Genomic DNA, 27,775 nt, shown 5'->3' with positions numbered 1-27,775 from the left:
GAGCCCATCCTCTCAACCGTCATTCACTTTGATTCCCTGATAGAGAGGTCAGAGTCTCAGAGAGTTCAGATGAAGGAGACAAGACAAATGCATGACTTGTCTCCATCAGCACTGGGTGTACATATGACTTTGAAGTAGATACTTGTTAGACTATAGGGAAAAATGTTTTCATCTTCAAAACACTTAATATGAGACTTGCTTTCTTAGTGTTCCTCTATTCTCACACCCATTAGTTCCTCTAATCTCTCCAAAGAGATTTGGGAGTTGTGTTCTCTCTGCTGTTCTGGATGGAATTTTCAACCAATCTATTAGTTTTCTGAACCTGTTCTCTCACTCTTTTGTGCTAAATTCAAAGACAAAGACAATGAGAAAGTAGGAATTTATGGCCACTATAAATCTTCATGTACCTCGTATAAACCTAAGGCAGGCATAGAATTGAAAGCTGCAACAGCTCTGGCCAGGCTGCATTGAAATACCAAAAACAAATTGTGTATTTGTATGTGTGTATATAGATATAGTATATATATATAGTGTATAATATACACACACATACATATATAAAAATATAAATATAGGGGCTGCATCTGCAGATTGTGTGGACTAAGTGCCTTTAGGAACACATCTGTTGTAAATAAAAAAAAGGCATCATTACTTACAGGATTGGGCTTGGATTTTCCTAGGTTCTTTGTGTTGAATTAAGGCTTTTAGTTTGACCAAAAAGACCAGGAAAGTGTCATTCAGACATATCAGCTGAGGGACTAATACAGAATTCTGGGTAGAGCTACTTGAATTGTAAAGGTAATTTCATTTAAGGATACATCTACTAGTTTAGCAACAGCTGTGTCCTTAAGCCCTGCAGCATGCTACTTCAGTGCTCCTTGAGCTCTCTGAGGTGTCCAGCTGTTCCCCTGGAGCATTCTCCCTCCCTTTGTCTATGGTGATTTCTCATCCTGGCTTCCCACTCTAAGATAGAATTTCATCCTTCCTGAAAGACACCTTTGGTTGTAGCCACCCCTAATGGGCAGCAGGCAGTGACCCAGGAAGGTGGTAGGGAGGAGGCTGCGGTGTCTGCCTGTTGTTAGGAGAAAAGGAAGCATTGTGTCTAGTGAAGTGGGATTTGTTGGAGTGACATTTCTTTGTCACTTTCAGTTTTTTTGAATTCCATTTGCTGTCTGGGATTTGACTCCTTTTTCCTTGGCTAGCTTCTTTCCTTAGATTCCAGCTCACCATCTCTGAATTTCCAAAGGAAAATGGTGGCTTTTTGAGAGTTAAGTAACTCCTTTCTTATTGAGTCCCAATTTAAGTAGAATTTAAAGACTATAATTAAAATTTTCTCAATCGGGGCCTTTAGTGGAGTGTAGCTTTTGTTATTTTTAGACATTAACATTTGTTAAAACCTATTGGTTTTTCTATTATTCTCTGAACTTCCTGATACATTTGAAATAGTTCAAAATTTGAAAACTTATACTCCTCCTAAAAAGACTTTTAAAATCTTTAAACAAAATTAAAAAAACTTATTTAACAATGTTTTAAATAGGTACTACCTGCACGTAAATATTTTAAATTATATTTCCAGTAGAGCCATTTATGTTCTTTTTCCTCAGCTCCCTTTGAAGCCAGCAGAATACTCTGCCCTGACCAGCTGTATGACCTTGGCTGAGGCATTTAATTTTCTGTGTCTCATGTTCCTCATCTATAAAAGGAGGACAGTATTGGAACCTACTTTGTAGAGTATTGTGAGGAGTAAATCAGCTATGTACATAAAGCTCTTAGGATAGGATGTGGCAACAACAAATGATTAGTTGTTATTGTTGTTGTTTTGAGGCAGAGTCTCACTTTGTTGCGTGCCCAGCTGGATCTTGGCAGTGGCATGATCTTGGCTCACTGTAACCTCCACCTCCTGGGTTCAAGTGATTCTCCTGCCTCAGCCTCCTGAGTAGCTGAGATTACAGGCACCTGCCACCACACCTGGCTAATTTTTATATTTTTAGTAGAGATGGGGTTTTGCCATGTTGGCCAGGCTGGTCTTGAACTCCTGACTTCAGGTGATCCAGCTGCCTCGGCCTCCCAAAGTGCCGGGATTACAGGCGAGAGCCATCATGCCCAGCCCCTGTTGTTGTTTTAAGAGACGAGGTCTCACTATATTGCCCAGGCTGGTCTCGAACTCCTGGGCTCAAGCTAGTTGTTGTTATTAACATTACTTAAAAAGCTTTTACACTGTTGGTGGGACTGTAAACTAGTTCAACCCTTGTGGAAGTCAGTGTGGCGATTCCTCAGGGATCTAGAACTAGAAATTCCATTCGACCCAGCCATCCCATTACTGGGTATATACACAAAGGACTATAAATCATGCTGCTATAAAGACACATGCACACGTATGTTTATTGCCGCATTATTCACAATAGCAAAGACATGGAACCAACCCAAATGTCCAACAATGATAGACTGGATTAAGAAAATGTGGCACATATACACCATGGAATACTATGCAGCCATAAAAAATGATGAGTTCATGTCCTTTGTAGGGACATGGATGAAATTGGAAATCATCATTCTCAGTAAACTATCGCAAGAACAAAAAACCAAACACCGCATATTCTCACTCATAGGTGGGAATTGAACAATGAGAACACATGGACACAGGAAGGGGAACATCACACTTCGGGGACTGTTGTGGGGTGGGGGGAGGGGGGAGCGATAGCATTGGGAGATATACCTAATGCTAGATGACGAGTTGGTGGGTGCAGCGCACCAGCATGGCACATGTATACATATGTAACTTACCTGCACATTGCGCACATGTACCATAAAACCTAAAGTATAATAATAATAATAAAAGAAAAAAAAAAAAAAGAAAGTATCCATTGCATCTCATCTTTGCCAAATCTCAACTTTAATTAGACTTCTCATTTTTCAAAAAAAAAAAAAAAAAGCAAAATGCAAGATAGTTAAAAACAATAACTTATTTTTCCCATTATGACATTATAAATAAATGTTTAGTGGTTATGATGAGCCTGTCTTTGGAATCAACCCAATGTGGATTTAAATCAGAGTGCCCTCCCTCATAGAGTGTGGATGAACTTAACCTCTCTCTGGGTGAAATATGAATAATACTGTCTATCTTATGAGTATGAGAGTGAAGGAGATAGTATAAGGAAGTACTTAAAATACCTTGGCACACAATAAATACTTCATAAATGATAACTGTTATCTTTTCATTATGACCCAAATTGGCGTATTTCCTTCTAGTCTCATATGCAAATTTTAAACGCAGTCATAATTAAACAGTGTTAGTACAATTTCATTTCTTGCTTTTTTCAAGTAATATTTTATAATAAATCTGTTTCACAGTTACTACATAAACTTCAAATTCATCATTTTAATGATTATATAATATTTCATTAAATAGTTATATAATAATTTATATCACCCTTTAGTATTGAACATTCAGGTTATTTTCACTTTTACCATTATAAATGACACCATGTGAAACAAATTTATGCATATAACCTTTCATATTTTTGTACCATTGCCTTAGAAAAGATTCCCTGAAGCACTCTTAACTGTATGTGACTACTTTCATGATCCTTTGAATGTGTTTTTTATCTCTCTCACTGAAAGATAGGCTTCTGTTTAAGGCTTACCACTTTATCCTTAGTACCTAGCACATCATCAATGCTCAATAAATATTTATTGAATTAATGAACAAATGAACATAATATTATTTTCCAAAAGTGGTTAGACTTTATTTTTTCATTCTATTATCTTTTAACAAAACTCTTAAAAGCAGAGGCGCTTTCTATATGACACAGGAGTAATCAGAAAGGTAACAGTAACAGGTAATATTTTTTGAGTACTTTCTGTGCCCCAGGCATCAATCATCCTGAGTATGTCGCATATATTACCTCATGCAATTTGCTTAGCATCCACCGTACAATTCACTATGGTGAGTACTATTGTTACAGGATCTTTGGGGTATCATTTTTCTGGCTGGAAACCTGTGGCTGGTGACACCTTTGTCTGAGTTTTACTTGGGCCTGCTGGGCTCATTCCACCCAGTCGGCCTGGCAGGCTGTGCTCAGTTCACACTACCGCCCTGGCTTCCACACCTCCAAGGGAGACTGTGAGTCAGGCGTGGAGCAGCAAAGGGTGTGTGAGCGAGTGTGGAGTACAGCCACTAAGCAGTTGGACACACCAGCTGCTGCCATGGGGCAGGCAGCTCTAGGTGCTGGCATGGGTGCCAGTTCTCTGCAAAGCTGTGGCTGGGCCAGGTGCACTACAAGCAGCTTCCCCAGTTGGCACTGTTTGTGTTGTAGCTGTTTCAGCTTGGCAGGTACTGAGTTCTTGTTCTGTGATCAGGAAGAATGAGATACATGGACAAATGGAGGGTGAGTAAGACAAAAAGGAGCTTTACTGAGTGATAAAACAGCTCAGAGGGAACTCACAGTGTGTAGCCCCTTTCCACAGCCAGGGTGTCCTGTAGAGTGTGCAGCCCCTAGCAGAGAGGAGACCCTGGAGTGGGAAGCTCCTCTCTGCAGGCAGGTTGTCCAGTCGGCCCTGTATCTCTCAGCAGAGAGGAGGCTCTGGAGTGGGTTGCTCCCCTCTGCAGCTGATAATCCTGTTTCTAGAGCTGTCAGCAGAGAGGAGGCCCTGGAGTGGGTAGCTCTTCTCTGTGGCTGGTTGTCCCAACATCTGCTCAGCTCTGATTGAGCCTGGGTCTTTTATGGGCCTCAGAGGAGAGGAAGTGTGCACCAGTTGGGTGGCCATAGGCAGGCCCAGAAAAGGCACAGAAATTCCCACTCTGGTGGGACTGGCAGCCCCACCCCCAGCCTTCAGGCCTTCCCTGGCCTGAAGATGGGGCTTCATCGAGGACCTGCTCCTTTCCGTCCAGGAACCTGTCTGCCTCCTGCTGCCATTCATGGTGTCCAGATTTGGCCCTGATGTTGCTCTGAGATTGGAGCAGGCCCAGACAGCTGAGGGAAGCCAGGCAGCAGGGACAGGCACTTCCAAGCCTGTGAGTGCACGGGGGCCCTTCCCACCTCCCGGCCCCCAAGAGTGTAGGGATGCCTTGGTTTGCAGTGTGCTTTGGGCGGTTGCAGCTGTGCCTGGGGGCAGGGTTTCTGCCTGCTCCGTGGAGCAGGAGGCCTGGGTCTGTAGCTGCAGTTTGGGCGGCTGTAGCTGCATGCAGGCAGGCAGTCAGGGCTCCCACCTGCCCCTGGGCTCCTGCCAGCTTCATGGAGTGTGCAGCCCTGGCGGTGCCTCCCTGTTGCAGCCAGCAGTGATGGCAGTGGCAGGCCATTTGGAGCAGCTGCTGCCATCACTATCATTACCATTTTATAGATGAGGAAGCATAGAGAAGTGAGTTGACTTACTCAAGATCACACAGGTGGTGAGTGGTAGAATCCAGATTTAAACTAGACAGTGGGACTCAGACTGATCACATAATTACTAGGCTGCCTGGCTTTAAGGTACTGAAAATTTCCTCTCATGCTAGGTGCAGTGGCTCATGCATGCCTGTAATCCCACCTACTCAAGAGGCTGAGGTGGGAGGATTGCTTGAGCCCAGGAGTTCAAGGCCTCAGTGAGCTACGATTGAACTGCTGCACTCCAGCCTGGGCAACAGAGTGTGAGACCCCATCTCTAAAACAAAAAAGGAAATTCCCCCTCATTTTACTTTTCCAGCAGCTCACTTCTTTACTTCAGCCACTGTAACAAACTATTTTCTAGAGAACCTGAATTTGTTGGCCAAATTCCATATAAGATGTGAATCAGAGCTGTCCCTCAGTCTTGGGAATTTTGCATCAGTCTCCAAACAAGAGCCAGAATTGCTTACAGCACTTGGTCTTTTAAAACAATCCCACCCTTGCAGTTCACCAAGTGAAGGATTTGTGAATTTTTTAAAAATACAAGCCTTAATTTTTTTATTGAAAGGAATAATTTTATTAGACTGTTTAACATTAAAGACAGATGGTAGATTTAGAACATCATCCATGTGGGAGATAATAATCCATGCAGGGATATCTCAACCAAATCATACAGAGAATATCCTAGGGATTAACCAAGAACACTCCCCACTTAGCAACTGAAATAGTAGAGCAACTTTTAAGAAGTATCAACATTATTACATCTATTTCTTGAGTGTCTTCTTCCCCTTACCAGTTTATTACAGGGTTTAGGAGCTTTAAAGAGCATTTGTATATACAGTAGTCCCCCTTATCTTTGGTGGATATGTTCCAAGACCCCCAGTGGATGCCTGAAACGGTGGATAGTATGGAACCCTACATACACTATGTACAAATTTCTTTTTCCTTCTTCACAGTTTCATGGATAGAAGACTTGTTCTTACCATAGATCTTTGCAACCTCAACATATGATTTTTTTTCTTTCTTTCTTCATTTGAGAACTTTCACCTTTTCACTTACAGTAAACACATTGTGGCTTCTCTTCAACATATCTGAATTGCCAGCGTCACTACTTTTGCACTGTGGTGCCCTTATGAAGTAAAATAAGAGTTACTTGAACACAGGCACAGTGATACTGCAACGGTTGATCTGATAGCTCAGAGGGCTACAGAGTGACTAATAGGCCAGTAGTGTCTACAGTGTGGATATCCTGGCCAAAGAGATGATTCATGTGCCAGGACAGAAGATTTCATCACACTTCTCAGAATGTCATGCACTTAAAAACTTATGCATTTTTTTATTTCTGGAATTTTCCACTTAATATTTTTGGACTACAGTTGACTGTGGGTAACTGAAACTGTGGAAAACAAAACTACAGATAAGGGGTGACTATAAGCACTGCAGGCATTTTTTTTCTTTGCAAAGTAGTTGACTTAAAAACAGCCCATGGTTTATTTTTAGGCTATTATCTGCGTATAGAGATTTTATTTTTTAATCATTTAGTAGCTTTCCTGTATGTAGCTTTTTTTTTTTTTTTTTTCTGATTACTCTTTGTAATTTGTAGTGTTAAGTGTGTGGAATTAAAACACAAATGTCACTTCCTAAACTTGCCATGGACTTACTGTTCCTTCACTCCACAGGTAGTGCAAAGGATGAGGAGTGAAGTCAAGCTATCATATTTATGTTGCTTTTGTTAATGACAGTACTCTGGCTAACCTTGTACTTCATTCACCCACTGCGGGTTTTGTCCCCAAGAAATGATGACCATGTTCAGTACTGAAAGGCTTTTAGTGGGAAGTGAAGGGCTGTCCATGTTGGCATTACACAATGGAATTCTAATAGGCAGATATTGTGTTAAAGCAGAAATGCTTCCCTGTGGAATGTTTCTCTTCTGGCTTCTCCAGAGTGAACAAGGGAGCTTCACTTAGTGTCAGCAGAAAACAAAATTCATTTGCATACATGGGGAGGTGCTTTTTTTCTTATGGCAATTTCAAGAACTACATGTTCCCTGCCTCTTCTAAATTAATAAAATTAAAACCACGCAGATGTAGATGGAAATTATTTTTTGATTGTAGGAAGGAATGTGCCTAAGCTGACATGTCATTCTTTGGTAATTTGAGAAAACCCTATAAACACACCTTTTCAAGGAGATAGTATACGGAAGGCTCAGAGTCACAAAAATCAGGGTGTGAAGCTGGATTATGCTACCTTTTTTTTTTTTTTTGAGATGGAGTCTCATTCTGTTGCTCAGGCTGGAGTGCAGTGGCTTGATTTTGGCTCACTGTAACCTCCACCTCCCAGGTTCAAGTGATTCTCCAATCTCAGCTTCCTGACTAGCTGGGGCCACAGGCGCACATCACCATGCCTGGCTAAGTTTTGTATTTTTTGTGGAGATGGGGTTTCACCACGTTGGCCAGGCTGGTCTCAAACTCCTGACCTCAAGTGATCCACCCACCTCAGCTTCCCAAAGTGCTGGGTTCATAGGTGTCAGCCACTGTGCCTGGCCTGATTTTGCCACTTATTAATTGAGTGTCTTTGGTTACATTTTTAAACCTAGCTGAACTTCATTTTTCTTATGTAATTGACTTGTAGGTAGGATTTGAGGGTGAAGTCATGTAATGGGCTCAGCGCAGACTAGTAGATAGAGGCCTCAGCTTGCTTGCTAATTAGTTCTTTCCCTGGAACTGGATTCTAGTTCTGTCTCTGGTGACCACTGTGACCTGAGGAAACCTGGTTTACCCTGCTGGGCCTGATAGTGTGAAACAGAAGTGTTAGTGACTCTCAGAGGTGATGTGAAGGGCAAGGAAAATGTGAACAAGCATGAGGTTACCAGCCTCTAGCTGAATGTGGGGAGGTGCCTCACTGCGGGAGTCCCATTATGAGGGGCCCCTAGTCAGATAGAGTCCATATATAGATCAGTAGCTACTTTTTAGAACATGGGAAGAATGGGAGGTAATGGTTAATAAAAGTCTGTTGTGTTCCAGTAGCTTTATATGTTGCCTCATTTAATCTTCAGGAGTGATCCTGCAGGGAAGTGTACTTATTCTCTTCCCTCCACACATTTTCAGGCACAGAAACACATTCAGTGAGGTAAGTAAGCACTCATTGTGGAATGAGGTGGAGAAATCCAGATTTAAATCCTAGGTCTGCCACTTGCTAGCTACATGACTTTGAAGAAGTCATTTACCTCTCCGAGGCTGAGTTTTCTTACCTGGAAATGGTGAGAGCAGAACTGTCTTACCTCACGGGACTATTGAGAGGGTTAAATGAGATAATGTAAGTAAAGTGTTAGCATACAGTAACCCCATAATAAATTATCATTAGATTCAATATTGAGGTTTGGTGAGATTGGTTTTTGACTGAAATATGGCTTTGAAAAATTCTATTTTGTTGAAAGGAAACACCTGACTTGAAGATACAGTAGACCGACCTTTTATGTAAAGAAGATCATTGATTTATAGAATTGCATGAACCTGTGGGGAAAGAGAAGGGTAGAGATACAAGATAAAAGCAGAATTATCTGGGCAGCTGTTAGATTTATTTATTATTTGAGCATCAATTGGATTCATTTACTCTGTTAAAGACAATTTGTTGATAAAATGTACAAGCATGCTGCTAACCACTTTATCTCAGAATAGGGAAGAAAAAAGGGAAAATTATGACTGAGCTTAAGTCTGATGAATAGTGAAAAAATGGCTGATAAAGGGGAAATAATAGGAACCTTGTTGCTTTTCACTTGGGTACAGTTGAGAGTATAGGAGTTGGTACTGGGATGCTCTGGTGCCAGCCACTAAAACAGTTCCTTACTCTTCAACGTGAGGAAGCACTGTCTCGTAATTAAGCACAGATGGACTAAGGAACAGTATGCTTCCCATGAATGGAGGTTTCCAGCAGGTAACAGATGATCAACTGTTATAAATGTCATGGATGGACATGGCAGTGGGAGAGAGGCCATATTTTGCATGAAGTGCAAGTGAGGAAAAATAAAATTATATGTAGGTCGAATTTTTTAAAATTCAAAATGAAAATAGATTAATTGAGTCACATTGGAAGGTGGCGGAAGTAACTTTGTAAAATACAAAAACACCGACGACTTAAATCTTCATGTTAGTTTAGGGTTTATTTGAAAATCAGCAACATGGAAATGATTTATTAATTGATCTTTCATTCTGTTATTTGATTGCAGGAAAGCTCTTTAAATCAGATGGACCATTTTTGATTCTTTGCTTAGAGTTGCCTATCTGGACTAGAAAATACAAGGTCCTTTCCAATTTTTAGACTTTATTATTTGAGGATATATTATTTTCCATTATAAATTGTGAGAATTAAATATTCTCTTTAAGGAGAGAGAAAGCTTTATAATGTGAAGCAAAGACATCTGAATTATTTTATCAGTTTAATGTTCTGCAGTTACACCTAAAGATTTTGGGTTACTTATAAAAATAAAAATGAATCTTACTCAAGAGTTTATTAGCTACTATGGGAAAATTATATTGAAGCCATACATTCTATCAGGCTATTTCTAATTGAAAAACATTGTCTTTAAAACAGTTTGTAGATGGGATTAGATGTTGATTCATATATTAAGATTCATGTTATTTTGTTTGGGAGCAGGACTAAAATACCTGACTTATTTATTAGGCTCTTTGAATACAGCCAATAAAGAAAGGAAGAAAAGCTCTTGCTATGTACCTGCTATGGTTTGAATGTGTCCCCACAAAGCACGTGTTGGAAACTTAATCCTTGGTGCAATGGTGTTGGAAGTGACCTAATGAGAAGTGTTTAGATAGTGAGGGCTCCACCCCTTTGAATGGATTCATGACAATTATAAAAGGGCTTGAAACTGTGAGTTCAATCTCTTGGTTTCTTGTACATGCTCTCTTGCCAAGTGGTGCCTTCTGCCATGTTATAACACAGCAAGAAGGCCCTCACCAGATGCACTCCCTCAATCTTAGACTTCCTAGCCTCCAGCACTGTAAGCCAAATAAACTTTTTTTTGTTTACAAATCACTCAGCCTATAGTATTCTGTTACAGCAGCACAACACAGACTAGTTCCAACAGTGTAGCGGGGGTTTTCACTTTTGCATTCTCATTTAAACTTCCCATCCCCACAGTGTAGTAAGATTCAGGATCCTGGATTCTTGAGCCTGATTGCCTCCTGTCAAATTGAGGTTTAGCTACTGTGTGATTTTGAACAGGTTGTTTAATTTCTGTGAGCCTTGGTCTCATCCAAAAAAAAAGGGGAGATGGGAGGGTAAAATAAGTGATTGCAGGCAAAGTGCTTGGTACACTTATGTGCCAATGAATTTTAACTGTTTATTTTAGATTATTATTAGGTGTTATTCCACTTTCTAGATAAAGTTCTGCATCTAAAAGGATTAGACAGCGTCAGATTAAAAGTTGCATAAAAGTTGCTTTATTGTGGTAGAAGATCTCTTCATGGAGAAGTGTCATGCAGTATTCTCTTACCTTTTGATGAGAAAACTGGATGCAGATCCCTTCCCCCTTTCCTCCCTTCATCTCTTCCTTCCTCCTGTGCAGTTCCCACTCCCATCCATTTTCTTTCTTGCTTTTTTTTAAGATGGAGTCTTGCTCTTATTGCCCAGGCTGGAGTGCAGTGGTGCGATCTCGGCTCACCGCAATCTTCGCCTCCCACGTTCAAGCAGTTCTCCTGCCTCAGCCTCCCAAGTAGCTGGGATTACAGGCATGCGTCACCACACCCGGCTAATTTTGTATTTTTAGTAGAGACGGCGTTTCTCCATGTTGGTCAGGCTGGTCGTGAACTCCTGACCGGTGATCGACCTGCCTCAGCCTCCCAAAATGCTGGGATTACAGGCGTGAGCCACCGCACCCGGCCACTCCCATCCATTTTCTTAAGCCTCCTTCTGCTTGGTCTTTCCCTTTATCTCTGTGTGTCACACTTGCGACTAGACTTTGGGTCTTACTCAAATCCCTCTTCTTCAAGTGGCTTCTGCAAGTCCTTCCTTCTTGCAACATTAGTTTCTACTTCCTTTCTTCCATTATATAGTCACTTAGCAACAGGGATACATTCTGAGAAATATATTATTAGACGATTTTGTCATTGTACAAACCTCATAGAGAGCACGTCCACAAACCTAGATGGTAGAGCCTACAACATACCCAGGCTATATGGTACAGCCAGTTGCTCCTAGGCTATAAATCTGTACTCATGTACTGTACTGAATACTGTAGGCAGTTGTAAAATAATGATAACTATTTGTGTATCCAAACATAGCTAAATATAGGAAACAGTAGAGTAAACATATGGTATAAAAGATTAAAAAAAGGGTATACCTGTATAGGACACTTACTGTGAATGAAGCTTGCAGGATTGGAAGTTGCTCTGGGTGGGCGAGTCAGTAAGTGGTGAGTAGGAAGGCATAGGACTTTACTGGACATTACTGTGCATTACTGCAGATTTATAAACCCTTTGCACTTAGGCTACACTACATTTATAAACATTTATTATGAAGAAACTTTTGTTTCTTCAATGACAAAATAACATTAGCTTGCTTTAACATTTTTTACTCTATAAAATTGTGAATTTTAACTTTTTGACTATTTTGTTATAACCCTCAGCTTAAAACGCAAACACATTGCACAGGTATGCAAAAGTATTTTTTCTTTATATCGTTATTGTAGAAACATTTTTCTATTTTTAAAATTTTTAATTTTAATTTTTACTTTTTAAACTTTTTTGTTAAAAGCAAAGGCATATACATTCACACATTTGCCTAGGCCTACACAGAATCAGGATCATCAATCTCATTGTCTTTCACCTTCACATCTTGTCCCATTGGAAAGTCTTCAGGGGCAGTAACATGGAGCTATCATCTGCTGTGATAACAATGCCTTCTTCTGGTATACCTCCTGAAGGACCTGCCTGAGGCTGTTTTACAGTTAACTTTTTTTTTCAGAGACAGGGTCTCTCACTTTGTTGCCCAGGCTGTAGTGCAGTGGCATAATCATAGTTCACTGCAGCCTCAAACTTCTGAACTCAAGTGATCCTACGTAGGTAAGACTACAGGCTCATGTCACTGTACCTGGCTAATTGAAATTTTTTTTTTTTTTTTTTAATAGAGAAGGGGTCTTACTATGTTGCCAAGGCTGGTCTCGAACTCCTGGCCTTAAGCAATCCTCCCACCTCAGCCTCTCCCAAAGTGCCACCATGCCTGGCCCTATAGTTAATTTTTTTTCATAAGTAGAAGTACATTCTAAAATGATAAAAAGCACAACATAATAAATATATAAACCAGTAGTATAGTCATTTATCATCGTTATCAAGTATTATGATATTATAATTGTATGTGCTATACTTTTATACAACTGGCAGTGCAGTAGTTTTGTTCACACCAACGTCAGCACAAACACATGAGGAATGTGTTGGGCGATGACGCTGTGACAGCTACAAGGTCACCAGGTGATAGGATTTTTTCAGCTCCTATACAGTCCTGTGGGACCACCATCATATATATCATCTGTCATTGACTGAAATGTCATCAAGCAGCACATTACTGTACTTTTTTCTTTTAAAAGTCATAGTGTTTCTCAGAGGCTGTCTTGCCTTTCAGTTATTTTTAATTCCTCTATTTCCTCTGAAGAGGCCAATGGTCCATTGAGTAGAGGCTTCTTGTCTTATCTGCATCCCTGTTCCACGTAGCTTCCCTGCCCTTCCTTACACACAGTGGGCGCATCAGTTCATGGTGTTTACTTTAAAGCCATGACCCACAAGAAAGCATTATTTCCAGTGGGGGTCTTTAACACCAATCTTTTATCACTGATAATTAAATGAGCAATTCTCTTTTGTTAAGAGCTCCCTGTGGATGCACCTTTTGAGAACTGCTTTAGAACATTTTTGTTTGGTCTAATATTACTCTCTTCCAAGCCTCCTACATAAATCAGAGCTTCTCAAGGAAGGATCAGTTTTATAGCAAAGTAAATATACTGTATGAATTTAGCCACCTTTAGTTTCGACTTATTCCTGCTCCTCTTAAGACAAGTTTGTGTTTTTAGTAATAATCAGCTATTTCTCAGAGACTCTTAGAGTGGAGAATTTGTGAAGTGTTTTGAATCTGACTCTGAGACTCCTTTGTGGGAATACATTTGGCCAGCACAGCTCTGGTATTAGGGAAATGAACCTGCGAGATAGCTCACTTATCTGTACATTGGCAAATAGAGAAAGATAGCCTTGTAATAGAGAAAAAAAAATCTCAGAGGGGAAAGAAATAATAAAATCAAGCTGGTTTATGGTTTGTCAGTCCAAAAAGCTTTTAAGCCTTATCTATAAAGGTAGACCCACTTAATGTTTGTTCTGCATTTCAGGCATCATTGTGTGATAAGTGGTGTAAATTTAGCCCCTTTAAGCCTGATCTCCTGGGGATTGAGATTTAAGCGTTGGAACTTTATTTGAAAGGACTCTATTGATTGGGCTTTGATTTGGTCCTTCTTTACCAAAGAGAGGTACTAAATCATGGCTTAGCTTCCCTGTTAGGTGTTCTTTTTTCCTTTTTGTTTGTTTTATAGGCCTCTCTCTCTCTGCCCCCATTCTCCATGTTCCATTTCTAACTGTTCTGCTTAAAAAGACTAAAGTGGTATGAGAGAAGGGGGAAAGAGGGAAAGAAAAATCAACTATCACTCTGTGAACTTAATTGATTCAATAAATAACATCTTTCAATTCCCAAGGAAAACCTCAGTCTTCACTTATGTCAATTAGTGTTCAGTTTGATAAGTGGTGGAGGTCTTAATTTAGATGGATGGGAAAGTTTGCAGGTCCTCACCTCCTAGGGAAGGAATGTGCTTTTCTTATTTTAAAGTCATACTGTCTGGATTTATGCTCTACTCTGTAAATAGAAGCTTGAAAGAGAATTAATGTGATAGTTTTTATTCTTCCTGAAAATAGAAAGAAGACATTTAATTATTGTCCAGAGATTTGTTAGAATAAAAAAGTGAAATGAGGGAATGAAAATTTTCTGGAATCTACTAGACTGTAAACTCCATGGGGGCAGGAACTATCTTGTTCATTCACCATTTAATCTCCAGTGCACGTAGTAGATGCATAGTACATGTTTGTTAACTGGATCTGTTGTTAAGGGAATAAGAACAAAAAGGGGCACAATGCAGGTTTTCTGTTAAGAATTTAGTTAAATTTCATTTCAATGGTTGTTTCATCCCTTGGACCCAATCCCCTTTCCCCTAATTCTTTTTTTTTTTTTTTTTTTTGAGACAGAGTCTCGCTCTGTCACCAGGCTGGAGTGCAGTGGTGTGATCTTGGCTCACTGCAAACTTTGCCTCCCTGGTTCAAGCAATTCTCCTGTCTTAGCCTCCTGAGTAGCTGGGACTACAGGCACCCACCACCATGCCCAGCTAATTTTTGTATTTTTAGTAGAGACAGGGTTTCACCATGTTGGCCAGGATGGTCTCCATCTCTTGACCTCGTGATCCACCTGCCTCGGCCTCCCAAAGTACTGGGATTACAGGCATGAGCCACTGTGCCCGGCCTCCCCTAATTCTTTAAATGGCAGGTACCTCTTAAGAGTGCAGTATATACTGTGTCTTCAGAAATGATTAAGGATAACCTATTTCATCAATTCCAAGACTGTCAGAGTTGGAAGAGATGGTGTAAAGCTGCTATTTACAAATTCTAGTAAATGACCTGGTTGTGTTTCAGAATCACATTGAAATGGGATAGTTCCCTCACCCCTTCCCATGACTTATGAAGGGGTTGCCTCATTTACTCAGCAAGCAGCTCTCAACCCCTTACAAAAGGGGGAGCACACAGGTGAGCAGGTGCAGATGCCAGGATGAGTGCTTTTGGGCAACCAGCAGGAGCAGAACTCTGTGCGGGCCTATGGAAGCATCTAGAGGTTGCCTTTGACCCTCAGAACCCCAGACAGTGCGTGTTATAGTGTGCTCTTTTAGCTTTGTCATTCATAGATGGCTTAAGTGTTAAACAGCTCAGTGGAGGGTCAGTATGGCAGCCTCTTGCACTCGCACCCGGCTCCTTGTCCTGTGTCCAGAAAGAATCAGGTGGCATGAACGAATTGAAGCGTGGTGAATGTGGAGGATTTTACTGAGCAGTGGAAGTGGCTCTCAGTGGGATGGGGAGCTGGAAAGGGGATGGAGTGGAAAGGTGATCGTCCCTTGGAGTTTGGCTGTCCCTGGCTGAATCTGAATTCCTCTCTGAGGTCCTGCCATCAAGCCATCCCTCTGAAGTCAAGCTGCTTCTCTTCAATGTCCAGCTGCTTCTTCTCCTCTCTCCTCTGCCACTCTGCCACTCCACCAGTGGGGCCTGGGGTTTTTATGGGTACAGGAGGGGGGGTGGGGTAGGCCAGGGTGGTTTTGGAAAAGGCAACATTCATGTGGGAAAACAGGAATATGTATTCTGACTTTGGGCCACAGGTCCAGGCTTGAGGGTGTGGCCCTCACCAGGGACTGCCCTTTTCTACCAGTATTTTCCTGCCACCTGTCCTTATCAACATGAAGTATGTTACCCACATACAGACTCAGGCCTGAGCCTTGAAATTTCTGACTGAGTAAAACACACTCTTGGGTAGACTCTTGGGAGTCTGTTTTCTTTTGTGATTTCCCTTAGTAATGCTAGAGTGCAGGTGGGTATAGAAAGCACTAATCCCATCTAGCTCTCAGTGCCCTGACCTCTGTGGTCTATGTTACTCCTTAGTAAATGTGATCAGCCTAAGGTACCTAGCGGAATGATTGGTGGAGCTGTGACTAGAACTCAGGTCTCCTTCCTCTGACAGTGGTGCTCCTGGTCCTATGGTTTGCTGCTTTGGTTTAGCAAACACTCCTTACTACTCAGCATTCTCTCAAGATCCAGTAATACTTCTTCCTTCCAAGATAATGGTTGTATTTGTGGTGATGGCCAGGCAGAATCTGAAGGACCTTCTGAATCCTCAAGGAAATACTAACTTTAGTTTAGTCTACTTTGGTGTTAAATATATTTTATTGTCTTCTCTAGCGATGCCTTTGATTACTCTCCGTCCCCATCCCTGGGCTCAGATCCCAAGTAGGAAGTCCCTGCCTTTTTCCTGCAGGCCCACTTGGTGTTCACAGCCCTGTGTAATCATAAGAGGATCATATGGGTGCCTGTTAAGGGCATACAGCTCTGGTACCTGCTTGAGTCCCATTAAATCAGAATTTTCCTAGGAAGGGCCTGGGGATATGTATTTTAAGTTCCCCTTATCATTATTCTTCTCTGCAATAATTCTCAGGCTCAGGTCTCTGAAAATAGCAGCTCCCTTTCCCATGGATCCAACTTTGATGTCCTGGAGACCTCAGTTTATAATTGCATCATAACCCTGTCTTCCCACTTGAAGGTTTATCCTCTAGTCTATAAAACTTGTCCTTTAAGGAGGAAAGGAATTTATGCTTTCTTCTTTCTTCCAAGGTAGAATTTGTCTGGACAGGATGCTGAGTAGACAGGTGGGTGTGGACAGTAGCAGAATGAACATTGCAAGAAGGTTCATGGAGGCCTTTGAAAAGGAAGAGGGTGCCTGTGCTCTTTCCCTGGCTTTGTTACTTAATAGTTGTGTAACTTCAGGCAAATTATTTAAACCTCTTTGAGTTTCTGTTTCCTCGTCAGTAAAATGTGGGTAAGGATAGTACTTATTTGGAGGTTTTATGTGTATTAAGGTATCCTAGGCCAGCTCTTGGGGCACAGACTCAGTTTGAGATTTGCCTGCAGGCGGTATTGGAGAGCGCACTGAGGAACAACTCTTGTCATGGGGTATGGGAAGGGATTTTTGAACTGCAATGCACTTGCAACAAAGGTCTTAGCTGATCCCTTGGGGAGCTTTGAGGGTTGGATGCTCCTCAGAGTTGTCCCAAATTAAGGGAGGGGGCCAGGTCTTTATACCCCTGTACATACCAGTCATCCATTGATGTATGCTGCCCCTGGAGGGACATGACTTCAGGTAAGGCAGCTCCCTTTGGCTGAGGGTGGCTGTTTGACAGCAGCAGCCTACAGTCTTGGTGGAAAGGGAAGGAATGCTTTAGTTCTGGGAGGGGTCTCAGTGGTACACCATAGCACTCGCTACACCCAGGTAATGCACATAAAACCCCAGCAGCAGTGAATCTAGCATATTTGTAAATGTTCAATGAATATTAACTACTGCTATTATCATTCTAGCTCTGGCAGGGCCACTTTCAAGAAGTTATTTAACTACTCTTGGGCTGTTTTCTTATGTTTAAAATGGAGATCATAAGCTCCGTTCTGCCTATGTCCCTGAGTAGTTCTGAGCACATGTGGAGATAATGTATGTGAAATTGCTGAGTAAAATATTATAAAAATGTCAGGTATGGCTATGAGCCTACTTTGTTGAAATGAATATATGGCCATGACCTGGATTCTTTGAAGGGAAAAGGTTGTGATAAATGTAAAAGTACTTGTCTGTGAAATAGGCATTTTAATTTTTTTTTCCTTCTTTGTGTAGGGAATTAGAATCATGGAGATGCTGCTAAAGGAACAGTGTGGTGCCCCCTTAGCTGAATAAAGAATCATCAGTGAGTACCAAAAGCAAAGTCAAAATTATTTACGCAAGCCATATTTTCATGCTTATCAGCCTGGTATTCTACAGCAGCCTCCCTGGGCTATTCACGCTGCACATTTCCCAGTTATATGCACAGAATACTATTTCACAGTACTTTTATTTACTTGGTTCTTTGATTTTCAGAGCAGTTTTGTATTACATGCTGGGTTACAACTCTATTCAAATTGTTAAAACTGTTGCACAGTCTACCATGATTGAGAGCCTCAAGGTGTCATAGATTTGTAAAAACTGCAGCTCAGATTAACTGAGGCTTAATGTTTTTGTTCTGAAAATAATCAAAGGAAGGCTTTAAAAGTGTAATTGGAGCAGGAAGAGAAACAAGGAAGGGGCATGCTGATTGGCCAGTGAAACAAATACCTCTTATTAGTCATATGTATTTCCGCTGATTGTGGGTAGCTGCCTGAAATGCTATTGAAAGGGATTCTGAAGTCTTGAGAGTAATTCCCAGCCTCTGGGTAAGAGTGCCTTGATGGTTAACAGTGTCTGCCATGGGCACAGGATGGAAGGACAGCACTCATGCCGAAGCACATGCCACATCTAGTTTAGGGCAAATGGTATACGGTTAACAGATAGTGGGGGATTGCAGAACTACTCAACTCCCTACTCCCACCCCCTAAATTTCTATTGTCTGAATCAGGGAGAATAGTCTTTATAGTGGAAAGGGCAGGGCAGAGTTATTTAAGAAAGAATCAAAGCCCAAAATAAATGAATATGATAGATTTACATCTTACAGAATTTATAGGCCTTAGGTTTTTTTGTTTTTGTTTGTTTGTTTGAGATGGAGTCTTACTCTGTTGCCCAGGCTGGAGTGCAGTGGTGCAATCTCGGCTCACTGCAACCTCCACCTCCCTGCAACCTCCACCTCCCGGGTTCAAGCGATTCTCCTGCTTCAGCCTCCAGAGAGGCAGGAACTACAGGTGTGCACTGCCATGCCTGGCTAATTTTTGTATTTTTAGTAGAGATGGGGTTTCACCATGCTGGCCAGGCTGGTCTTGAACTCCTGACCTCATGATCCACCCACCTCGGCCTCCCAAAGTGCTAGGATTACAGGCGTGAGCCACTATGCCTGGTCAGGCCTTAGGTTTTTAACATCTGAGAGTTGAAACCTTTGAATAAAACAAACTTTGCCTTGGGTAATGTAGAATTACCTCAGGTTTTCTTGTGTTGGTTTAAAAGTTGAGACACGTGGTCTTGTGTAAGCAACCTGGTATTCTAATTGTGATAAACAATAAAGTATGAGAGCAGTTAACCAAAAAGAAGCAAAAGGAACATCATATACAAGCACCTTGGTGTATAAAGCATGCTGTCCAGACCTGTGAATGAACATCGTTTGGAGAATTGTAAAGTCTTTCTGCTTATTTGCAGGTTGGACTCCATTTTGATTACTATTAAACCTCTGTATACTTAATACATATTAATAGATTCCTTTATTACTGGAAAAGCTAAACAAGATAATTTCATTTAGCATAGGCATACACATAGCAGGTGCTCATAAATGTTGGAATTGAAGCTAAATACGGTTTACTCCTACACCCACCCTGTTCCTTAAAAAATTATAGAGAACAACTTGGCCACATCTCCCTGTTTTTCTCGGCTAACATATTTGTGAGGCTCACTAAGCACCTCTTGTACTTGCATGCTTAGGCACAGATCCCATCTTACTCTGGAGGGTGGGATCTTGAGTCAGCTCCAAGGTAAATGAGGGAATGAGGGGTCTCCATTTCCATGGGAAAGGTATACACCTATTAGTCTTCAAACTGCAAATTAGTGTTTTTGAAACTTTCTTGAGCATCAGAGTCATCTGGAGGATTTGTTAACACAGATTGGTGGGCCCCACTCCCCAGGTTCTGATTCAGTAGGTCTGAGATTGGGCCTGAGCATTTGTGTTTCTAACAGATTTCCAGGTGATGGTGATCCTGGTCCTGGGGCCACACTTTGAGAATGGCAGTTTTAAATGAGTTCACTTCTCTGGGTGGAGACAGATGAAATGCCAGGGCACTGAGAAAGCTAATAGCTAGGAGTTAGATATTGTTGTCATGTATTCGGTCAACTTTTGATTAATAGGAAGAATGATATTCTTTGTATGGCTTTTCCCTGATTTTAGCATCTCAGCTTCTTGTTTGCCCCCTTTTTTGTTGCTTAAATGTGGCCAGGCTCCACCCTGGAGCAAATGCAGTTGAAAAGAGAGGAGGTGAGATTCACACCAACTTGTACTTTAAATCAATTTGGATTTAAATTGTTGGTAGTGAAGATGAGTAAATTAAATAAGTTTACAGCATTACCTATTCTCTTGTTACCCGTGTTCTGTGTTTTGTTTTGTTTTATTTTGAGACGGGGTCTCACTGTTCTGTCGCCCAGGCTGGGGTGCAGTAGCGCAATCACGACTCACCACAGCCTTGACCTCTGGGGTTCAAGCAATCCTCACACCTCAGCCCCCTTAGTAGCTGGGACCATAGGCGTGCACCACCACACCTGGCTAATTTTTTCCTTTTTTATAGAGGTGAAGTCTCCCTATGTTGCCCAGGCTGGTGTGTTTTTTATGTTTGTTTGTTTGTGTTTTTGTCCTGTGGTTGAGGGCTGAGCCATGAACTCAGGGCATCGTATTGTTTGTGAAAAGCAACTTACTCTCCTCTCTTAAGTGAAATGGTCGAGGTCTGAATATAACCAGGAGTTTAGTACAGGACAGTTGCATTTAATGCATTCAATGCAATGAAATTTCCTGAAGGATTTATATAATTCAAACTCTCAAAATTCATGACCAGTTTTCTCAGAGGAGTAACTGTAAAGTAGGGGATATATGTATATGTATGTATGTACTCTTACCACATAAATCTACAATTTGATGTTGCATCGAATGCTGCCAGCTTATTCCTTTCCTTTTCTGCCATTTTCTTGACTATTTTTACAAAGTTTGTCAAGTTTGAAATATGCCTATTTTAATGGAACTTTTTAATTTCTCAGAATTAACTGTATGGAAAATGGAGGAGGTGGTTGTAGGTGGGGGTACTACTGTTCTCATGAGTTGTAAAATGCTACATTAAAAGAAGTGGGGGAAATTAGCTCTATAGCTATAATAAAGTAGAGGTCAAAAAACTACAGCCTGTAAACCAAATTTAGCTGGCTGCCTGCTTTTATAAATAAAGTTTTATTGGAACACAACTATGCTCCTAACTATGTTCAAAGCTACAGCTGCAGAGTTGAATAGTTATAACAGTGACCTTATAGCTGCAAAGTCTAAAATATTTACTGTCTGGTCCTTGAAGAAAATTTTGGCTACTGATTTAGTGTCCTAAATTAACATCAAGGAGTGTTGTGGTGATTGGCCTTTCAAAATACAGTGTTTGATCACTTCTTACCCCTAAAGTTTATAGTTTGACTGTTTGTTTTTCTTGCATTAGCTCTAACGTCAACACTTTGTGAAGACTTGGCTGATTTTATATTAAGACATAAAAAGATATTAAAATGATAACAGGAAGTTAAAATACCAGCAACAGTGGTCACTAAAATTGCTCATAAAGTTCCAGTGCACATACACAATGGAGTAGACATATAGGCATTTAGTTTGGTGCACAAAGTGGCACTGTGATGAGGCTGGAGGGTAGGTGCTATGTATAATTTACTCAATTTTTTCAGCTTTGGAATTTTGCAATTTTTAATACTTAAAAGACGTTTTGTGGGATTTGCAGAAATCTGCATAAGGAGACAGTATTTAATAGTTTTATATCATACCACATTTTAAATTTGCATAATTTAAATTCACATAGAAAGTGACTACATTCTACATTGTGCCTAATATTAAAGATACTTCACAGAACTCTCTGACCTGTATGTCCAAGTGGGCATTTGAAAATAAGAAAGCTTAGAAGGTGATTTTTGTGATGAGCCAAAATGGAGACACATAAATCTCACTAACCAATACGCTTGTGGCATTGTTGTTGACACATCCATTTGATAGATTTTTGATTTCCTGTCATTTTTGAATAAAACAAATAACCCTGATATCTGTCTGTTCTTGCCACTGGCAGTTGGGAGATCAGGCTTGGTGAGATTTGACAACATAGCAGAGTTCTATCACACTGGAATGATTAAGACCTCAATTTTAGCTATATCTTAACTCTTATCTGAACCAGCTCCTTTGGGTAGTTGGACTTAATAAAATGAGGTGCTTGCCTTGTTCGAAGATCATTAGGAGGGAAAAATGCAATTTCAAGAATTATCCGTAGTGATAGAATTCAAGTGGACTCTGAAGAGTTGCTTCAGAAAAGAGGGCAAATAAGTATTGATTGGTGAGACATGTTTATGAGGTGATAAAGCCTGTTTGCTTTCTCTTGCAGGAGAGCTGTATCCATGTCTACTTTTTTATTTTTATTTTATTTTTTTGAGAATCACTTCTTGGCCACAGCACATCACAGACACAGTTTCTGGAATACAGGTTTGAGGATACAGTGTTGGCAGCTTCAAGAAGATGAAGACCTTCTTGTCAGGACATAAGATGATACCCTCCTCTGGGAGCCTGCTTCGAATAGTGGGACTCAGGGAGATAAGACCTTCTTGCTGGATTTTTATGACACAATCTCTTTATAATTTTACAAATAAAGGAAAAAAGACCCGTGTAAGATGTGTGTGCCCTTCCTCAGGGTGTTCTGCTGGTTGTCTGGTGATGGTGTCAGGGCAGCAAAGGACAGGATAAAGGCCTGGAGAGGGTGCTTGTGCCCTTATGTTATCAGCACCGTTGTTCATAGGATTTGTGAGGGGATTCTGGAACCAATAAGGGAGTTGAACTGGTACCTGATTCACAGGTGGACTGGAACAAACAGGAATGTACCAGACCTATGTTGAAGCTAAGCCGTATTTATAACGATGTTTAAGATTCTCAGAAATCAGGAGATTTTTATCCTATCCATAAGTAATATGTAACTGCCATAACTATAGCTTTTAGAATGTAATGTGTAAACTGTGATTTGGTCCTCTGAAAAAAAACATGAAGAGTGGGAAGGCAGTTTCTTTTCTGCTAATTCGTTCTGTGATGGTGAGCAAATCATTAACCTCTCTGTTTTTTATTGGGCAAATGGGGATAATCAGGCACAGGTCTTTCCGCCAATGTGTTATGATGATTAAACAAGGTTATTTTGTGCAGGTTTTTAAGTCAACAGACAGACTTGGGTTTGAATCCAAGTGCTGACACCTACTTGCTCAGTGATCATGAACGTACTTTTAAATCTTTCTGAATCTCATTTAAAAAAATTTGTGAAACAAGATGATAGAATTAATTTTGTGAGATTGTTGGACTGATGTGAGATCATGCCTATGAAGTACCTAGCACGCTGCCTAGTACATAGTAGAAGTCCAGGAAATGGAAGCCATTATTACGTAAAACATTTTGCAAATGTACTTTTTAACTGTAATGTAAAGTGGTACTGCTGTTTGAAACTTAGATGGCAGTAGTTTGCATTTCTCGTGATCAGAAGCCAAAATATAAATACTACCTAAAAAATCTTGAAGAGAGGTAATAATTTGAAATTCATCTTCTTAAGATAAAAATCAGGGCAGGGTGTGGTGGCTTATGCCTGTAATCCCAGTACTTTGGGAGGCCGAGGCGGGTGGATCACAAGGTCAGGAGTTCGAGACCAGCCTGGCCAATATGGTGAAACCCCGTCTCTACTAAAAATACAAAAAAATTAGCTGGGCGTGGTGGCGCATGCCTGTAATCCTAGTTGCTTGGGAGTCTGAGGCAGGAGAATTGCTTGAACTCGGGAGGTGAAGGTTGCAGTGAGCCGAGATTGTGCCACTGCACCCCAGCCTGGGTGACAGAGCAAGACTCCATCACCAAAAAAAAAAAAAAAAAAAAAAAAAAAAAAAAAAAATCAGGCCGTTACTGGAGAGCCTTGGGGAAATTTTTTTTTTAATGTCTGAAAAATTTTCCGCTTAATCCATTGATGAATTTCAAAGCAATTGTATTTTTTTCATACAAGCCTGCCACTGTGAGCCTGTTCTTATTGTATCTGAGCTCTTTGTGCTGCCTGAATTTTGTCTCTTAATTTCTTTTCAGCTTCATAGTGTTTCATTCTTCAATTGTGTTGGAGGGAAAAATAATGGTAGAAACTAAAACACACTTCAACCTTTTTTTTTTCCAATTTGTAAATGGCATTTGGTAGGCTTTTGGAGTAATAGCCTATTTCCAAAAATAAGAGGTGATGCAAATTATTATGGAAGTGAGAGGCAAGAAATTTGTATTTGGAGGTTGACATTAGAGTAAGTTTAACCCTTCACACTCAACAACTCCCATCCTCTGAAGGCAGGAGTTCTCAACCTTGCTTGTCTGTTAGGATTGCTTGGGAAGCTTTCTGCAATTCTGATGCCTGGGTTACTTCTCAGACCAAAAATCAGAATCTCAGGTAGTGGAACCAAGGCATCAGCTTTTAAAAAAAACTCCTTTGGTCATTTCAGTGGGCAGCTAAGAACACTACAGTGACTTTTAGGTATTTGCAGACATTATCTAATTTTTGTTCTTAATATCTCTGTGTTTGGAAAGGATCTTTGTAGCAGGAATTTTTTTTATTAGAAATAGAGTGAGGCACAGAGAGATTGAATTTCTGCCTTGTGTGCCCAGTTTCAGCACAGTGTGGTTGTGTCACTGGTCTTTTTTAGTATTTCCTATTTCCAATTTTCTAAGAAAAAACAGAATTAAAAAAAAAAAACTCCCAGTTTTTTATTGGCAGCCAATTCAGAATTGTTTGAAACATTGTGCTGGCCAAAACAAAAAACATCTTTGCCAGCCAGTAGTTTTTAGCCTCTGCTTCCAGAGTGTTAAGGACAGGCCTAAACATCCTGGCCAAGCTTTAATAGATTTGCATTTTTGTACTCTGGATGTACGTTGTATTCTGCCTCTCCTCCAAGACTACTTTTAAATGTATCTTCCTCCTCATTCCTAAATAATCCTCAGGGATTACTTTTCCTCACTCAGTATTTTTCCCCCTGCAGGCAGCTATTGCCTCCAGCTTCACCTATATAGCTTAGAAATTTTATGGTCTTTTTTTTTTTTTTTTTCATTTACTTTTTTTTTGAGATAGGGTCTCACTATGTTGATCAGGCTGGTCTTGAACTTCTGGCCTCAAATGATCCTCCTGCCTCTGCCTCTGCCTCCCAAAGTGCTGGGATTACAGGTGTGAGCCACTGTGTCTGTCCTCTTTTTGGAATTAATTAGGGCTTGTTAATTTTTTTTTAATTATATGTTTTGTGATAAAGCATTTAGAAGTCCATGTTTTTTATTCTGTACTGTGTAGCTTAAGAAATGTCAAAACCAGGAGTGCAGCCTTATTGGGCACACTAGAAACAAGAGTAGGAAAGGGTTAATTCATAGACCTGGCCAGTCTCCTCCTGTCATCAAGGCGATGGTTTACCCTGTGATTCTCAGGCTTCACATGTACCAGAAATCTTTGGGGCAATATGCTAAAGTGCAGGTTCTCAGGCCCTTTCCCCAGTGATTCTGATTCGTGGAATTTCAGTTGATCATTCAGGACACAGTATAAAGTTCTTATGCAGAGAGAAGCTGACTTGAACTATCCCTATATGATTGAGGTGCTTTTACCAGGAAGGGGCTTTTATAGTTTCAGTCATATATGGATGAAAAAGGTGCTGTATTCTTTTTCTATGAACTACTTTGTGTATTTTATAAGCAGTATATATGTACTGATACTCGTTTATCAGACATTGTGCGGTGCATGGTGTAGAAAACTCAAGGTTATTCTTTTAACTTGCACATCTTTTTTACTTTATTTCAATCATTTACATCAAACTATTTCTTAATTTAGTATACATTTCTCTGCTTTTGCAAACACAGTCTACTGGGGATAATTAAATCTTTTCAGAGTCGTCATATATGTTTTTAATTCTTTCAGCTCCTACTTAGTTTTGTTAAAGTCCCTACACTGAAGGCTCCAGATATGTTTGCTCTTTGAGTTCTACCATGGTTTTTAGAGTTTTTCTTTTCCCTCACTTTTATCTGTCATTTACCTCTCCCATTACTGTGCCTACCTCTAGGAACCTTTCTCTAATTTGCCCTGGGGTTGGGAAGTTGTGTAACTGCATACTATATGTTGAATAAGAGTAGAGAGGACTTGAATGAGGTTTTGAGAGGCTGTTCTAGCAATAAAAATGAATGTACTTTGCTACATTGACTTGGTGACATTATTTTAGTGGCTCAACTCTCTTCCTCTAACTTACTTCTTTATCCTCATCTGCAGTTGTCATATTTGTGACCTCACGGCAAGTGAGATATTGCTAGAAATAATTTCTCTTGATCAATAAACCATTGTCTCCCCCAGCTGTGTTGGTGTTTTTGTGTATTCAGTTCTATAATGTGAAGCTTAAGAGGATTAAAACTCAAAAAATTATCAGGCCAAATTTTTGTGTGGGATGAAGTGTTTCTGATTCAGTGTTATTGTGATATAGAGCTATAAATTAGTTGTTTACCTATGAAATTCCTTCCTGCAGTCATTCTGAAATAAAGTTATTACAACTGATATTTATGTGTGCATTCTAATTTTGGGGGGTATCCCATCTCTCAGCCGAGCTTGTGGTTATCGTTTATAGTAATAATCCTAGTCCTTTTCAGCTGCCCCAGATGAGGATGTTATCCTGACCATACAATGTTAGCTGCCTGCCTTCCCTCAAGGTGAGACATTAGAGTTTCTCCCAGAAATAAGCAGAGGCCACCATTATTGAGTGACGTGGGTGGGCCAGGTGCTAATGGAACAAAGGACCAGGAACTGCAGAGGGAGAAGTAATGAAGCCCAACATGGACAAACAGAATGAAGCCAGGTGTTCCCAAAGGGTGAAGGAGAGAGAGAGAGTAGCTTCTTGTTGGCCTGTGAGGCTCAGCTCTATTTTCTGTACTTCGTTTCCATGTTTCATATTTATCCTTTCATTTGTCCTCTTTTTACTTGAATGTGTTTGGGTGGGTTTCCATGCCTTATTACCAGAATGCCTTGTCCACACCCTGTTAATGCCCTTCCTTTGCTAGAGCCCAGGTATGGTGATGATCCTTCCTTTAGGGGTAGAGTCCTAGGTTCAGCCAGCATTTATTGAGCATCTGCTGTGTGCAGGAATACGGCAGGATTTGTTTTCTCTTTTGACTTGATCCAGTGTGTCACTAGAAGGCGTGTTTCATTATATGAGGGGGCTTTAAAAAGTTCATAGGAAAATGGGATTAAAAGATAAAAATATAAACTTTATTTCTCAAAATAAGTTCTATCAAGTTCAAGACACTTTTTAAAGCAATGATACCAGCCATTTAGTCCATCCCTAAAGAACTGAGGGTCTTGGGAATTTAACCAGGTCAATGCAGTCTTTTTTACATTATTAACTGAAGAAAAATTGGTTGCCTTTAAAGGTTTCTTTTAAGATTAGAAAACAAAAAAAGCAGAAGGATCCAAGTCAGGACTGTAAGGTAGATGCCTAATGATTTCCCATGAAAAATCTCACAAAATTGTCTTTGTCTGATGAGAGGAATGAGTAGGAGCATTATTGTGGAGAAGGCCTCTGAGGAAGCTTTCCCGTGTGTCTTTCTGCTAAAGCTTTGGCTGACTTTCTCAAAATACCCTCATAATAAGCAGATGTTGTTGTTTGCCCTCCAGAAAGTCAACAAGCAAAATGCACTGAGCATCCCAAAACACGGTTGCCATGACCTTTGCTCTGGACCAGTCTGCTTGTGCTTTGACTGGACCACTTCTACCTCTTGGTAGCCATTGGTATGATTGTGGCTTGTCTTCAAGATTGTACTAATA

General features: G+C 40.5%; 1 protein-coding gene across 2 annotated transcripts in view; it reads left to right on the top strand.

The window, feature by feature from the left end:
- The window catches only part of PRELID2 (PRELI domain containing 2), an 80,789-nt gene extending 58,186 nt beyond the window's left edge, over window positions 1–22,603 (top strand). For both annotated transcript variants that reach the window (XM_054489503.2, XM_063665242.1), the window contains exons 6-7: window positions 17,874–17,943; window positions 22,325–22,603. In XM_054489503.2, coding sequence (XP_054345478.1) covers window positions 17,874–17,933 — 60 coding nt within the window. In that variant the 3' untranslated portion in view covers window positions 17,934–17,943; window positions 22,325–22,603. The remainder of the gene's footprint in view (window positions 1–17,873; window positions 17,944–22,324) is intronic.
- Window positions 22,604–27,775: the final 5,172 nt, after the last annotated feature.

Source organism: Pongo pygmaeus, chromosome 4 (assembly GCF_028885625.2).
Source record: "Pongo pygmaeus isolate AG05252 chromosome 4, NHGRI_mPonPyg2-v2.0_pri, whole genome shotgun sequence".
Classification (NCBI taxonomy): domain Eukaryota; kingdom Metazoa; phylum Chordata; class Mammalia; order Primates; family Hominidae; genus Pongo; species Pongo pygmaeus.
The sequence above is the reverse complement of the archived record's forward strand: the minus strand, read 5'-3'. Positions and strand labels throughout refer to the sequence as shown.